Here is a 16627-nt window from a genome sequence, read left to right as displayed (position 1 = left end):
TTTTTTATAAACACATATCCCCTCTCTTTTTAATTCCCCCCCCCCCCCCCCCTATTTACACTGCGCCCATGAAGACCAAGCCAGCTGCCTGCTGTTGCTGCCCAGACAGAGTAAGGGCAGCCAGTGTGAACCAGACAGCCCCCTTCCAGTCATCCCAGTCAGCTGGTTGATCAGTGGTCAAAGAGGTGACACTGACAGCAGGTAGCAGCGTCCTCGCCCTGCTCAGCTGACACAGAGACATATGGTCTCACTCCATCTCTGGCTCAGACTCTGACTGCCTTTTTCCCGGGACAAACTATGACGTCAGTTACACCTGCCAATAAAAAACAATCTGGGTATTTTGGAGAAGGACAGTGCAAAGTGTGCTGGTATATACATAGTTGGTTAATGCAGATCACCACAGATAGAAGCGCCATGTGATGGATAGAAAGATATCCAAGGTTAGAAATATCATCATGTCATGTGGAAACAACATCTACCACAGGTGGAAAAGTCATTGCAGTGAGTTGTAACATCATAACTCTACAATAACAACACTTCCATTGACCCTTACGATCGATACAAACTGAGGCAGGCCTCACCAGGGGGGCACAGGAGAGTTGAAGGCAGGGTGCAGAGGGGGTTAAAGGAACACAGGTGTTTTTTTTTTTATTGTTGTTGTTGTTGTTTGCTCCGCGTACCAGAACAGTCAGCAGTTTCAGCAGCAACAGTGGCTGTGACAGACAGCTCATGGAGGCAATTAAGGTACTTTAAACCATGTGCCCCTTTGTTGCAATTAGTGTCAAAAATCTTACTTATTCTCAGTGTTGGGGGTAACGCACTACAGAGTAACGCATTAGAGTTCTCAGATTACTTTTTGTGTTGTAACCTAACCGTTAAGCACACATAAGCAACCTGTCACTGTAAAAAAACGTTTGTTTCCGCAAAAATCAGAAAAAGACAATCCCAGATGCATTGCACTGTGCAAACAATTCAAATTCAAGCTGAAGTGCCAGAAACCTTCAGTCTTCATGGACAAACAATTCAACTTATTTCATTTTAGTTGAATTGCAAAAAAAAGACATTTTATACGCAAATTTTTTACGCAAAGGGGATATTCCATCTGTCATGCCTGTTATTAGCCTGTAGAGTTACAGATTATGGGCTGTAGACTAGGCTACGCAATAACAGAGTCCATACATTCAAAGGTAGACGTACAGTAGGCTACATGCATCACCTAAAACCCTATTCTAACAAGCAAAACTGGCCTAACTTCTAGTTTGCTGTGTATTAGTCATGTACTCTTCCCTCCCTTCTACTGTTCAGTCCCATGCTGTCTTTCAGCGCCAGTTCTAATATGATGAGCATTACAGTCATTATATCGCTGGGATCATAAAAGCCATTGCTTCATTACACGCCTGTTTTTTTTTTAAACATTTTATTGCCTTGGACAGCCTTGTTGTCTGTCGATGTTACAGCACCTCCCCACATCACCCCATAAACCCCACCACCACCTCCACCGCAGGCTGCCCACATTTTAATTTCTTGGCCTAATGAAGCGGGAGCTCTCTCCGCCAAGTAGAATCAATGGAAGCCTGCAAGCATGCCGTCGCTTTTTCACTTTAGTCATTACCAAAGCCAGGAGAGCAATTTTATGCTGGGGGTCTGTGTTTTTGTCCCTCCTGGTTTTCATGTGTATTTCTTTATGCATGTTTCCATGTTTTGTGTGTGAGTGTGAGAGCACGCACGTGCATGCAGAACGCCACAATAAACTGTTGGGATTCTTCCCCTACCATTAAAGGTATCAGTTATTACCTTGCAAGAGCAAATCCCGTCATTGTCTTCATCTCCATTAACTAGGTCATATGGATCTCTGCGCTAAAATACGTGTTCACTCACTCACTCACTCACTCACTCACTCACTCACTCAACCCAAACTCAATTTGGTGTTAATATGTTAACATTTGAACCAGCAAATGTCAGTTATTTAGACTTAGGAGTGCTCTGTTTGACTGGGAGGATGTTAGGCCACAGATTAATCCATAAAGACACTTGACATTATTCAAATACTCTGCTATATTTAGTGATTAAATGTCAAAACTTCCACAGCCACAAGGAAGGAGTAACTGCTTCATGATTTATTTAAGGAGCTCCTCTGTCAGGTTGGGTATTCATTGCAGCTTCTCAAATAAAAAAGGATTTCATTAGATTAGAAACCTTTAATATCCTCCCCGAGGCCCATATGATTTCACCCAACTTCCCCTCACAATACAGCCGAGCAATAAAAATAAACACGGGGGAATCACTGTCTGATCTTGCTGAGGGGGAGAAAAAAGCGGTACGTCACTGTTTTCCCTCTCTGCTCGACTGAAAAAGACTGATCTTGTGACTTCCGTTTTTGCTGTTGCGCTTTGTATTATCGTCTACTAATTTACCACAATTACTGAAAGTCTTTCATCTCCTGCTTTTGTTCGGCCATATGTTCACATAATATGATCATCACATATCAATGTCATTAGGTAAAGTTTGGGAGACAAAATCAAGCTCTTTGCCAGGAAACAATATGATGTATAAATTACAGTGTGGTAACTGTGATAATGCATCACTTCTGTTTGATCTGACTGAATTAATTACTAATGTGGCGGGCTTAATCTTGGACTCGTGCTTGAGTAAGCATATCTATCATACTGTATGTTTGAATGCATGTGTACAAACACGTGCGTTCGTGTGTGCTTTTGATCTCATCACTCTAGTGTGTTTTTGGAGGCTTTCTTTAAATTACTTTATTTTACCATTCTTTTCACTTAACCTCTGCTCTTCTTCCAAGCTGTCTTTAGGAAATAAACATTTACTTATAGATGATTGAAACGTCCCCTCCAGTTTAATCAGCAGCTAACATGCCATCACAAAACCTCCAGATGAATCTCTTTAATGTGATGCATGACGTGTGTGTGTGTGTGTGTGTGTGTGTGTGTGTGTGTGTGTGTGTGTGTGGTGGCATTTTTGCAGCATTGACTAGATGCTGTTGATATTCTCTGTGCAGTTCCTCTCTCTTCCTCTAATCAGCGTTAGAAAAGAAGACAGTACACTGATTGCCTCGGGCCAACAACAGCACAGTGGTCTGCTGATAAGGCTGACGGCCAGCAAAGGCCTCACTCTGTCCTGAGAGACAACATCATGGCAGTGCTGAGCATAGACCAAAGGACTCCAGCCTAAAGATAACTCAACAGTGAATTGATTTTTAAGCATGGCCACCTGGTCTCAGAGTAACTGCTGACAAGGGCATTAATGTGTAGGCTAGTTAATACTTATTAGATTAACATCTTTTACCATTTCAAATCAGCACACTTTGAATGGCAGGTGTATTCTCATGTATCCTTTTTTTTGTTTTTTTTTTACCTTCAATTGAAATTGTGAGTGTGTCCAAATGTGCATGTTCGTGCGTGAGACAGTATACCAGTATGTGTGCGTCCATGTCTAGCATTGTGTTTACTGGCCACAAATGAGCTGGCAGCAGCTTCTCAGGTCTCGCTCTCTCTCTTCACTTTTCTCTGCCAGCCACCGCACAGTGGTCATTTCCAGCACTCCCATCCACTCTGGATGGCAGTAATCATAGTCACCCATATGGCAGGCAGTCAGCCTCTTAAACCGCATTGAAACATCACTCAACGGTCATTTAATGAGAGCTTGACTGAGCAGCATTGCATTAACGCTTCAAGCTTGCTCTTATCCTCTGAAAAGTATTCAACCTGGATCTTGGTTTATCATTCCTTTGCTTTTATGACACAGTCTGTATGTGGAGGAGCATAATTACTATCGTCCTCAACTCACTTCTGCCCACTGTGAGTCAGTTACTCCATGTCCAAACCATAGGACCTGAGCTACCACATATACACTGCTCAAAAAAATAAAGGGAACACTAAAATAACACATCCTAGATCTGAATGAATGAAATAATCTCATTAAATACTCCTTTCTTTACATAGTTGAATGTGCTGACAACAAAATCAAACAAAAATGATCAATGGAAATCAAATTTATCAGGCCATGGAGGTCTGGATTTGGAGTCACACTCAAAATCAAAGTGGAAAACCACACTACAGACCGATCGAACTTTGATGTAATGTCCTTAAAACAAGTCAAAATGAGGCTCAGTAGTGTGTGTGGCCTCCACGTGCCTGTATGACCTCCCTACAACGCCTGGGCATGCTCCTGATGAGGTGGCGGATGGTCTCCTGAGGGATCTCCTCCCAGACCTGGACTAAAGCATCCACCAACTCCTGGACAGTCTGTGGTGCAACGTGGCGTTGGTGGATGGAGCGAGACATGATGTCCCAGATGTGCTCAATTGGATTCAGGTCTGGGGAACGGGCGGGCCGGTCCATAGCCTCAATGCCTTCCTCTTGCAGGAACTGCTGACACACTCCAGCCACATGAGGTCTAGCATTGTGTTGCATTAGGAGGAACCCAGGGCCAACCGAGCACATGGAGGGCTGTGCGGCCCCCCAAAGAAATGCCACACCACACCATTACTGACCCACCGCCAAACCGGTCATGCTGGAGGATGTTGCAGGCAGCAGAACGTTCTCCACGGCGTCTCCAGACTCTGTCACGTCTGTCACATGTGCTCAGTGTGAACCTGCTTTCATCTGTGAAGAGCACAGGGCACCAGTGGCGAATTTGCCAATCTTGGTGTTCTCTGGAAAATGCCAAACGTCCTGCACTGTGTTGGGCTGTAAGCACAACCCCCACCTGTAGACGTCGGGCCCTCATACCACCCTCATGGAGTTTGATTCTAACCGTTTGAGCACATGCACATTTGTGGCCTGCTGGAGGTCATTTTGCAGGGCTCTGGCAGTGCTCCTCCTGCTCCTCCTTGCACACAGACAGAGGTAGCGGTCCTGCTGCTGGGTTGTTGCCCTTCTACGGCCTCCTCCACGTCTCCTGATGTACTGGCCTGTTCCTGGCAGCGCCTCCATGCTCTGGACACTACGCTGACAGACACAGCAATATTTAAGGCCTCAAATTGAAAAGTAGGTTAATATAAATAAGTTAGATTTTTATATACATTTAAATGTAATATTAAAATGAATTCCCTGTTAAACTTTTAGAATTAGCTTCATTATAAAATCAACAAATATTATACCCATACATTGATTAAATATCTAATCTCTTAATATCTGTATAAACATTTGTTGAGGCAGAACACCACAGTTTAGCAAATTTTCTCTCTAATTATGAAAGCACACAATTTTTTTGAGTTTGTAAAAACAGCTTCTTCTACATTTGCTGATTGAGTCAAACAAAAAGTGATGGGCCAATGAAATAAGACATGCTTATGTTCTATTGTGTTACATTGCACTTGCACCTTTTACCTACATGAAGCTGAATGAAAGATATTAAAATGTTTTGGTCTCATATGGTGACACCCCCAGATGTCTTATGGGGTGGGTTAGGTTTGCTTACTATGCTCATTTGTAGTTTTTAGTATTGGGTTAGGTTTGCTTGCTGTGCTCATTTGTAGTTTTCTAGTGTTGGGTTTGCTTGCTGTGCTCATTTGTAGTTTTTTAATATTTGGTTGGGTTTGCTTGATGTGCTCATTTGTAGTTTTCTAGTGTTGGGTTTGCTTGCTGTGCTCATTTGTAGTTTTTAATATTTGGTTGGGTTTGCTTGATGTGCTCATTTGTAGTTTTTAGTATTGGGTTGGGTTTGCTTGATGTGCTCATTTGTAGTTTTTAATATTTGGTTGGGTTTGCTTGATGTGCTCATTTGTAGTTTTTAATATTTGGTTGGGTTTGCTTGATGTGCTCATTTGAAGTTTTTTAGTACTGGGGTGATTAGGAGTAGAGAGATCAGCTTCCAACTTTCAAGCTTCTATGGAAATTGGAAACCCACTCTTTGGCATTCCTTGGCCACATCATTAACGTGACATGCACCCACTACTACAACCGCTGCCTGGCACCCCTACAAAGAGGCCACAGTGTACATCAGTACCTGTGTTCATGTAGTGTGTCCATCTGGTTTGGAGGAAACTGACATCAGTGACATCACAGCTTGTGTGATACATTTCAAAGTAATTGGTAATATGCTGTGGCTGTCTTTCTCAGACATGCTGGTCGTATTTAAAGCTATTAGTCGCAGTTCTGGTGAGTGTCTCTCTGGTGACTCTCCCCTGCACCTGCTCTCTCTGTTTAACATTCATGAATAGTTTAAGCATCCAGCATCTGGCGCACACCTTTTTAGAATACACAAACACACACGCATCTAAATTGATAATTTAGCATTGTTGGGAGTCTCAAAATTTATACTTTCTTTAAATCTAGCAAATCAGAGCCAACTAACGGTGGAATTAGATACTTTTCACATGTATGCAATGCAAATCATCTTGTTTTAAACATTTTTCAAATCCAGTGTTATTATGATAGTAGGAATTATAGCCCGAGTGATACAGGAGTTGAGGCCAATAACTATTCTAACTCTTACACAATATGCGTTCCTGGTGTGTTATTTCCTAATTGCGTATGAAAAAGTGTAGAAAATGGTTATTTCCTCACAAACTTTGCCTTTGTGACCAGGACAGTGATATTTTGAAATTAACCCATTTCCAATTAGAAACCTGGCAATTTTGTGTCTTTTCTTTCACATAAAGGCAGAAAAAAACAACATATAAATCCAAATTAACATTTGGCTTTGATCTTTGCTTCAGACAGCTTAGGGAAGAAGTCTTGAAGGTACTTGAAGGCTGCCGACTTCTTATCTAGAGCTCTGACAAATTGTTTCATAAGGTCCAATTTGATGTGCAGTGGTGGCATCGGGGCCTTCTGGGGTTCCACCAGCCTCAAAGCTGTGCTGCTCCATAATGGTTACAAGTACAACAGCATCAACAGCATGAAGACCTTGCTGGATGCCTTGAAGTATGATGATTACGGCTGGGAGGCGCCAGGACTGGCTAAAGAGTTCTCTGTGGGTAGGAACAATGTCAAGTGAGAGCCAGTGGTTGACCCCCCAGAAGGGGTATAATGTTAATGTTCTTTTTGTTTTGTTTTTTTCTCGTTTCAAATTTTAATTGAAAATAGGTAAATTTCAAAACATCTCTGCCCCGGCCACAAAAGCAAAGTTTGTGGGGAATAATAGCCATTTTCTATACTTTTGAGATGTAAGAAATTAGGAAATAACACAAAAATAGAAAAAAAAATCTACATTAACATAAACAGCATTTCTTTTTTCAAAGAATTGTGACCAAGATGCATACTAAGGGAGACATTTTACAGTACATCAACTTGGTGATGCTCTCTCGTGAACAAACTGACAATGTTAACACTCTCTCTTTACTGCAATTTCCCGTTACTTATCAGCCAACATAACCACATATATCTGCAGTAAGAAGGAATAAGTATACAGGTTTGTCTGTATACAGGTATACAGACAAAACTAAACAAAATATATTCATCAAAGAGACAAAGACGATACGGCGACAATGTCCTTAGACGCTGACTATGACTATATTAACATGCAATAGCCTATTGTTCACGAAAAACAACAAGACTAAAATGTAATTCATAAAATAAAAACGTTAATAAAATCTCTTTCTTTTTGTCAGTATAATGAGGAGACAAAATATTACAGGCCATATTTTCTTCCTCTAAATTTTCACTTGAACAGTGTTTTTTTATTTTTTTTTTTCATCCTGTGCTTTGAATGCTGAAAAACACTACGAACTTGAAGCGACATATCAAGGCTAAGCACATGGGAATTGAGGCGAGTTAATGTTTTTCGAATCATATCTCTATTTTGGTTAGAGAAGATTGAACAAAATGCTAATCAAAATTATTCTAATGAGTTAGAAAATACTAAAATGATGGTTAATGACTAAAACTAGACTAAAATACTTTTGATTTTCTTTTGCATAAAAACAGACTAAAATACCCAGACTTTCAGTAAACTTGTCAGACTTGACCAAAAAACTAACAAGGACATTTGACACATGACCAAGACTAAGACTAAATTTTATGGCTGACAAAATGACACTATTACAGGAATACATATATAGCTATAGATACAAATACACCCTCTTCTTTATTTGTGTTTTCCATGTTTGCTTCCCTTTGAGACAGTGTTACTACATTATAATATGCATATAGTGGATTAGACACTTGATTCCCACTGCAACACGTCCACCGAATAACTTATTGTCATAGGTCCTGCTTTACCATCCATATGTTGTAATAGAGCCGACGCCAGTTATATTTTCCTGCTTTTTTGCCCTTTGCCAATCACATGCCTGATCTAGGTAATAAGAGAATTGGAGCTGTATTTGTGTATGAATTTGCCATTGTGTTTTCCAATGTCTGGTTTATAACAGTACGCAGAATCAATGATTTGAAATGTGCCATGGTTTGCCATGGTCATGGGTCAGTATCCTGTACCTGGGGAAGACAATGTACAAACACTTTATTATTTATTTAGAAAAACAAATGTCTGTAGACATCACATACACCAATCAGCCATAACATTATGACCACTGACAGGAGAAGTGAGTAGCACTGATTATTTTGTTACCATGGCACCAAACCTGCAGCTCTCGTGAGGTGTTCCTGGTCTGCAGTGGTCAGTATCTATTAAAGTGGTCCAAGGAAGGAAAAGCAGTAAGCGACAGCTGGGTTATTTTGCGCTATGGGAAGAAGGAAAGCTGGCAGAGGCATTGATGATTTGGAATGGTTTGAGAAACACAATGAGTTCAAGGTGTTGGTTTGGCCTCTAAATTCCCTGCATCTCATCTAGGAGCATAAATTCCCTGTATCTCATCTATGTGTTACATCCTCCAAAATGATCATAGTTGAATCAGCAAATCTCTCAGTTTCCACAAGAACTGAACATTATAACCTTCACAAAATGAGGACTTATTGCAGGACTGATTATTAGTTGGGTATTGGACTGCATTAGTTTTAGCTAGATGTATCTAATAAAGTGGTGGCACCAAACACATGGACTGCAATTAGACTATATTAGATTAATTAGAGACTGCCATTATTATTTCGTTCATAGCTTGCACCAGTCAGAAATAATTACTGTATCGACCTGTACATTCTGTTCTGAATGGTGATACATGCTATTCATTAGTTGCCACTAGTGATGGTGTTAGACTGAGTATTAGGGATGTTTCTTTATTTCTCTATTTCTCTCTTATCTATCTCTTTTTATAACACCTTCCTCTTGTGTATTATTTGTAATTCACATTAATGAAAGCAGAGAGTCTGTCACTGGTTAGAACTCTCTTAAAATGAACTCACTGGGAATATATGGCCAGCCACAGCACAATAAACCTTTTCTTCTGCAAAATGAAAAGCAATAGCAAATTTATTTCTGTTGCTTTAAGTCACAAGCATTTGGTGTGATCGTGGGAAGATGGAGTGAAAGAAAAAGAGGCATAAATGAAGAGTCAAAGCTTAACCCAATGCTAATGTGTTAGAGGAATTATGCAGCTGCTAAAGAAAATGGCATTCATGTCAAGCGAGAGGTGATAATGGTCTCAGCAGGGTCTTTTAAAGTGCTCTCTCTGGCATGTTGTTTGTTTTTATGCAGTTTAGTATGTGTACCTCTTTAGTTTGGCTGTTTCCTGTACATCAGTCAATAGTACCACTGCAGCAAGGCCCCCTTGAGGGCCCTATTACCTTAATATTAGAATTGTCAAGATGAGGAAAAGGTGCCTTATTAGCAATTGGTTAAAAGAGTTTGAGGGCTTCTTCAGTACCTGTGTCTGAGAATGGCATTACACACACACAGGACCTGATTCTAAAACCCAGCTTTGTAGTACATAGGGCTGCCCCCAACTAAAGATTTTCCTAGTCGACTGGTAGTCGTTAGTTCAAGCCACTAGTCACATGTTTAGGATATTAATCTATGAATTTAAACATATACTTTGAAGCATCAGAAAATAGTTTGAGTTCCCTCAAAACATGGAAATAAATAAGTTCCAGGTTGCTCCTCTCCTGATTTATCGCCTCTCCTGGCCCCGTCTGAACCCACAGTGTCTTTGTTGTCCCTGGAGTACTGTATTCCCTTTCTTCCCTTTCTTCAAACTGGCCTCCGTTGGTCTTGGGGGATGTGTTCAGTTCCAGTCTGTGTTCACTGGTAGGCTGCTGAGCCCGGTTCTGTATCCTGCTCTCACAGCACTGGTTCTGGTGCTCATTCCAGCGCTTGGCAGCTTTCCTCACTTGGTTCCTCACCCTAAGCCTTAAAACCTCTTCCTCTCGGAGGGCCAAAGCTCCTGAGCAAGTGGTGTAAGCAAACACCAATACTGCCCCAGTACTCCAAGCTCCCAGTCCGGGTAGAGTCAGCTAATAGGACTGCTAACTACCTAATGGCAGAGCCTACAGGTGTCAGCGTGTGTCATGTCTAATAATACATCCATGAGTATAGATCATCCATATCCATGGGCATGGCACAGACAAGCAGTGAAGTAAGTGACTTTCGTGTTACAGGGAGAGATCCGTGTTGAAATGTCCTCTAAAACTGTCGACCCTGCCCTTACAACAAGGCGCAGCTCCCGAATGGAGTTTGAGGTTGCTGATTTTTTCTACGACTAACTGACCAATGAAAACTTGGTCGACTAAGACTTCTCATCAACAAACGGTTTAGTCAATTATTAGCCCTAGGAGTTTATTATCAGACCAAATGATTATACATGATTTTATTGGTATAAATTAAATTCAGACTGGAACAACTTTGATTGTTTTTTGCTTAGTTGAGATTATTTAAGTAATATTTTGGTGATTTGTTTCTGTAACCCCTTGTTGACACCAGTAGAGCTGATTAAAACAAGACCTAAAGTGTGCCTTACTATCACACCGGGCTACTGTGTTAAAAGTGTATTAAACAGGATCCTGAGTTCTTAGCTGTTGATGGCGAGCTGGCTAAATATTCCCTGTTTACTAATAGACGTTACAGTGACTTCAGGCAGGACAAGTAGGTATAGACAAAAAATAAAAACAGTATGTGTAAAGAAACAATAATAGCGCAGTGCCTCCACTGTGGAACCACTAAGCTCACCTTAAGAACTGTACTGAAGTTCCCCAGAGTAACTGTAAGTATTTATAAGTAATTCAAATATGAAGAACAACATTATATAGTATAAAAAAGGGAAAAACATTTATTTTTACTTATTTTCCTGGTACTCTCAAAAAAAAAGGGTATTCCTTTGAAACAAGTTTGTATCAAACCGAAACACCAAAGTGTTGAGTTCAAAGTTTAAACCTTATAATGAACTCTTAATAAATGGGCAAATAGCCTAAAGATGCTTTATCAACTATATTAATCTTCAAAATAACACTTTCCCTGTTTTGTTTCTCTCAGGATGGATAAAGAAATATTTAACGATGTGTATGTAATAGATGAAAATAAATGTAACCTGCACAGGTATCAATAACAAAGGTACCAATTCAATATAACAAAGTCCCAAGTACAGAAATATGTACATTTCCGATCAAACCTAAAAGAAATTTTCCGATTTTTCCCAAGCACTTGGATTTGTAAACTTCGGGGCCCATGTGGTGGTGCACATATGTAAGAGAAATCCTTTAACTCCTTGGTAGTACAGATCAATGTTCAGAAAAAGTCTCCCCTTACTCACAAAATTCCGTCACTCTGACACTCCGACCATTCAAAAGAATCCACAGGCTGGTAGATGATGCAGCAAGATGGCGAGGTGCAGTAGGTAGATGTCCGTGCGCGATGTAATTCCCGTGGCCGGGGTACCTCCTCACAGCGATGCTATTTAGCAGGCTAACTCCCACGGCTCCACTTTCTTTCTAGTCTTCTAGTTACAAACTTCGCTCCTTGTCCAAGCTGGTTGTCTCTCACCACAGTTCAAGCCAATGTCCAGGTCCAACAGTTTCCACTTTTCCAATTTTATTATGTGTTATTGCAAACACGAGCGGGGGACTGACCAAGCTACTTATCACTTTCACTGGGAAAAAACAAACGGCTGAGCCCGCGACGGCACAGAAATTAACTGCAAGGTAATATTTGTGCCCATACATATATGTACTTAAGTATACAAATATTAATTCTCTCCGACATCAACTAAGAGTTTTACCGCACATTGATACACAGCTGTATTCCTCCCGCACGTGCGTCTTCCCCCATTACTTCTCTTCTGACATCTTTTCTTCCCTCCCCTCAGGTGGTCACTAATTGGCTTAGTTTACATCAATAAAAAAAACTGAAATCACATTGGCTAAGTTATCATGACACTGGCATTCACAAATAGCAAAGCATCATGGTAGGTGTCGTTTTTCCCATTAGGAAAAAAACAGTCTTAACCATATTCAGTAGGCCCTACACTTTGTTTTGGAATAATATCTCCACACCGAGGAAAGGAGTAGCTAAATTGTGGATTACATGTCTATTCATAGAAATAATGTGATTTGCTAATGTAAATGCTTTTCTTAACGTAATTGTGAAAAGTATTCCAGGTCTCAGTTTGCACTCAGGGTACTGTAGATGAATTCAAAGTCTAGAAATTGTTGTTAGGTGGGCAATTTAGGATTGAACTTGAATCATATTTTTATTTGACTTTAGTGTTTAAAGTTTCACATAAAGTCATTTTGTGCTCAAGTGTTCCTGAGTCTAGCAAGCCACCATGAAACCATCAGAAAGGAGTATTATTGGAGTGCTTTAACTGCACTGAAAAGGATTGTTGTTGGTAATGAAAGTCCCCCGCACTATTGCTGTCAGTCCACCGAGGCAAGCGTTTGTTGTTAGCTTAAAATTGTTCTTTCAAATTTCCATCATGTATTTTTTTTAATTACCATTACACTGGAATACCCGCAAATGTGTAAGCACCATCTGCCATGTATAGAGCAATTTTGATCTGAGCCCTTGATGCACAGTACTCGTTGTTTTTCCATGTGACAGAAATGGTAATGGTAAAAGCTAGATAAGCTAGATATTGTAGGTTTCATTTACACCTAAACTGCACTGCTGCTGGAAGGTCTTCACTTGAGATGTTCAGTTTTGGCTGTCTTTTTTCTTACAGTCATTTCTTCCAGCTCCTTGACAAAAAGTGCAAGAAATATCCAAATCTAGATGTAGACCAAATTATATTGGACAAGGACTTAGTAACTGGTTGCTAACCTTGGTGAATTAGTCAGCACTGCAAATAGCACTTCGATACTTAAGTTGCTTAAGCAGAACAGCAATTGTGAGCATGGGATTGTGCAATGCACTTTGTATTATTGTATTTTATAGTGTTTATGTCTACCTGCCAGATGGAAAGTACAGCAAAACCATGCATTACTTTGCCAGTGTGAAAACGACATTGTAGCTAATAGGATGATCAATACCAGATGTCTGCAACAATTTAATGGCCTTTACTTCAAATTGAATTAGTTTACAACAGGAAAATGGTAATTCATTTAGTGACGTTTTTTCATACTGACGGAGTAATGCCTCCTTTTTTCCTTTTTTCTTCTCGCTCTGTTATTAAATGTTGACCCTCTTTCTAAAGAAGTAGCAGCAACCAAATTCTGAAATTTACTATTCCTAATTAACCAGTGTTTTATTGGTTAACTCTGATTGATGGTTCGTTTTTTTGGATGTTGTTGCAGTGGGTACCAGTGCTGTCGGATTTCCAACAGAGGGAAACGGTTTGGGGCTTTGTGCAAGGGAAACCCAGCTCACCCCTGACCCTGCACATTGGGGACTACAACCTGGACGGCTTCCCTGATGCCCTGGTGGTCCTCCGCAACACCAGTGGCAGGTAGGAGAAATGTTTGATGAGTGGTGTTGTGAAGAAAATCTACCTGTGTAAGAGTTACGTAGATAATGATTTGGTCATTATCTTTTTATTTCCAACTATACACACAGAAAGGTGGTGTAAGTTGTTGTTCCTCTAGGACCTTATTTAAGATAATGTCTAGTAAATGAATGAGATATTGCTGAAATTAAACTAATCCTTACTTGGCAGGGGATCCCTTGGAATTCTGTCAAGTAGGTCCCTGAACCCCACTACAACTAATCGTTTCAGTACTATGCCTCACTTCATGAGCCATCGGTGCAGAGGCACACAGTCTCTGTGTCTGTGTCCACTTGCAGGGTCTGCTAATGTAGCACACAGTTGCATACACATTAGGTTTGCATTGTTATTACGCTGGTTTCAGCAAATCAATGTCAGGAGCATCCCCTCAATTCCCATGAACACTGGCTTTATTTGTTACCCAGATTTGAATTTATCATGTAACATTCCACATTTTGATGAGATTATACGAACTACAGTATTCCAGCAGAACACGAAGTGAAATTGATTGGAGCCTAATAACTCAAGATGCATACTTAAATGGCTTATGTAAATCTGTTTGGCTTTCAAAAGTATAAATGTTTTTTTTTTTTCAAAGGCGCCTCATGGAGGATGGATTTACTCATTAAATTACTGTGAAATTACTGTACTTGCAGTGACATGGCTCATGCTGGGAAAAATGTCTGCATTACAAACAGTGGCCCCATTAATATGGTGTTTTCGGTCTACAGTTTACAGGCTCATGTTTTTGGAAATTAAAAGCAATTCACTCTGATAGACTGGTCAGTGATCAAACAATGTAGAGCAGGGATAATTAAATATAATCATTGTTTAAAAATACAATTAATGTAGGCTGTACTTTTTAATGTGTATGTGCATAAGCAAAAAATTATTTGATTTACGTAGTGCATACAGAGATGGACCTGCATTCTTTACCTGTTTAAGATTACAATCTTTAAAGAACAGCTCTCGTCCTCATACCCAAGTAATAGCAATTTATTCATAGCACAGAAGTTTTCAAAAGTAGATTAATTAAACTCTTCTCATTATTAATTCATGTCAGCTGAAGCATAAATTAGGCATAAATTAATGAGATTGCTGACATTTTGACATTCATGACACAGTGCTAAACTGTCCTTGGCTACAGGATGTAGAGTTTAAAATGATTTGGACTGAGCAATAAGAATATATGACATTGTAGTATAATGAAGAAGTGATTGCCATCCAGTTTACAAGAGCACAGACTGGGAGAAAAGACAGCTAAGGTGAGTGTGTTCTTCAGCTTACGGTCATGGCAACTGATAAGCTAGCCCTTTAAAAATCACTACAGCATGTGCTAGGACGTAAGCATCATGGACACTAGGGTGTGGATTTGTGTATGTATGTGTGTGTTTGTTGAAGGCCCTGTGTGGATTATTTGGCCTCAGAGATGAAGATAAGATGGCTGAAGGGATCAGGGCTGTGATTGTCTATGCATACTGATTGTTCCCTGGTGTGAGTGCGTGTTCCTTAGGGAGAGTGTTTGAGTGCTTCTTGTGCCAGAAATAGTGAGATGTTTGGTAAAAGCTTCACACACGCATACATTTGAACCCTACTTTCTTGTCTAAGCTCTATATAATCACCAGTAAGTCCTGTCGGGCTTTACCCTTTGCAGTCACCCTCATCTAGAAATGACTTCTGTCACACCAATTCTAATCACACAAGCTATAGCTTTTTTCCTTCCCTTCATCTGTTTACTTCTTATTTTAAGCCTGAGCATTGTAATCCTGTACTGGGCCACGGACGTTATTGTGGAACTTCGTTCCAATACAATCTGACTCCAGCAGTAACATTTAAAACCAAATCATCGGCATATGGAGGATGGAGAGAGAGAGAGATGAATACAGGCCAGGGTGGTAAAGAGAAATTAATGGTTTAAAGGTTAGAGAAGTCTTAAGATGTCTGTGTTTTAATCCCTGAACCTGGAAAATCAAGACCTCTTGTAACTGCAGTTGTGCCCCCAGAGCAAGGCTAGTAAACCCCAAATAGCATCTAACTAGGAAATTCTCAGGTGTGAGCACAGATCCATCCATCCATCGTAAACCGCTTATCCTGCGTACAGGGCCTGGAGCCAATCCCAGCTGACATCGGGCGAAAGCTGGGGTACACCCTGGACAGGTCGTGTAGGCACAGATGCTAGGTGTATTAAGTAGTGCTGCCAGAGGTCAGTTCATAAAGTAGTACTACTGATCTGCATTGTTTCATTATAGTTAAGGCACAAGGTTTCAGAGGTCATCTTTGATCGGTAGGATGTGCTTGTTTTTATTAAGGCATTTGTTCAAATGCATCGTGTCGACTCACCTGCTTTGGATTCAGCAGCATTCTGCAGTCTGTCCTGCATCGTGCCTCGCTCTGTCTTTAATTTCCTTGTAACCAAATGCTCTCTGCTTACCAAATATTGGTACAGCCTGCAGCTGGTCTATTTTAACTCCCACTGCCTCTCCATCCCTCCCTTTCTTTCTCTATCTCTTCTCTGTCTTGCCTCTTCATCCCATCTCCTTCTTCATTCCAAGTGGCTATTTATAGCTGCTTTTAGATCAAAGTCCTGCCAGTCCGTGTCACTCTCCCTCGCAGCAAAATGATTTAAGTGTTCAAAATGGGAAGACAGAAGGAGTAGAGGGTGTGAGATTAGAGTAATCGGGTAGAATCAATCGGACAGTGAGCAGATGGAGGGAGAAGGAATAAATAGAGAGTTAGGAAGTTCATGAATGAATGCATGAGGTCACTGTGATATAGCTAAGTTTGTTGACAAAAAAAAACAATGATTTGGTGGGTTGGTATGTCTTGTTAGTGCTTTTTTGTTGATTGCCCTAC

At 40.4% G+C, this 16627-nt stretch overlaps 1 protein-coding gene across 1 annotated transcript in view; it reads left to right on the top strand.

Annotated features, from left to right (window-relative positions):
* Window positions 1-16627, top strand: part of itfg1 (integrin alpha FG-GAP repeat containing 1) — a 171127-nt gene that overhangs the window by 67396 nt on the left and 87104 nt on the right. The window contains exon 10 of the mRNA XM_046032525.1: window positions 13587-13738. Within this exon, the coding sequence (XP_045888481.1) occupies window positions 13587-13738 (152 nt within the window). The remainder of the gene's footprint in view (window positions 1-13586; window positions 13739-16627) is intronic.

This window comes from Micropterus dolomieu, linkage group LG20, assembly GCF_021292245.1.
Source record: "Micropterus dolomieu isolate WLL.071019.BEF.003 ecotype Adirondacks linkage group LG20, ASM2129224v1, whole genome shotgun sequence".
Lineage (NCBI taxonomy): Eukaryota > Metazoa > Chordata > Actinopteri > Centrarchiformes > Centrarchidae > Micropterus > Micropterus dolomieu.
Note: the sequence above shows the minus strand (reverse complement) of the source record. Positions and strands in the feature narration are given on the sequence as shown.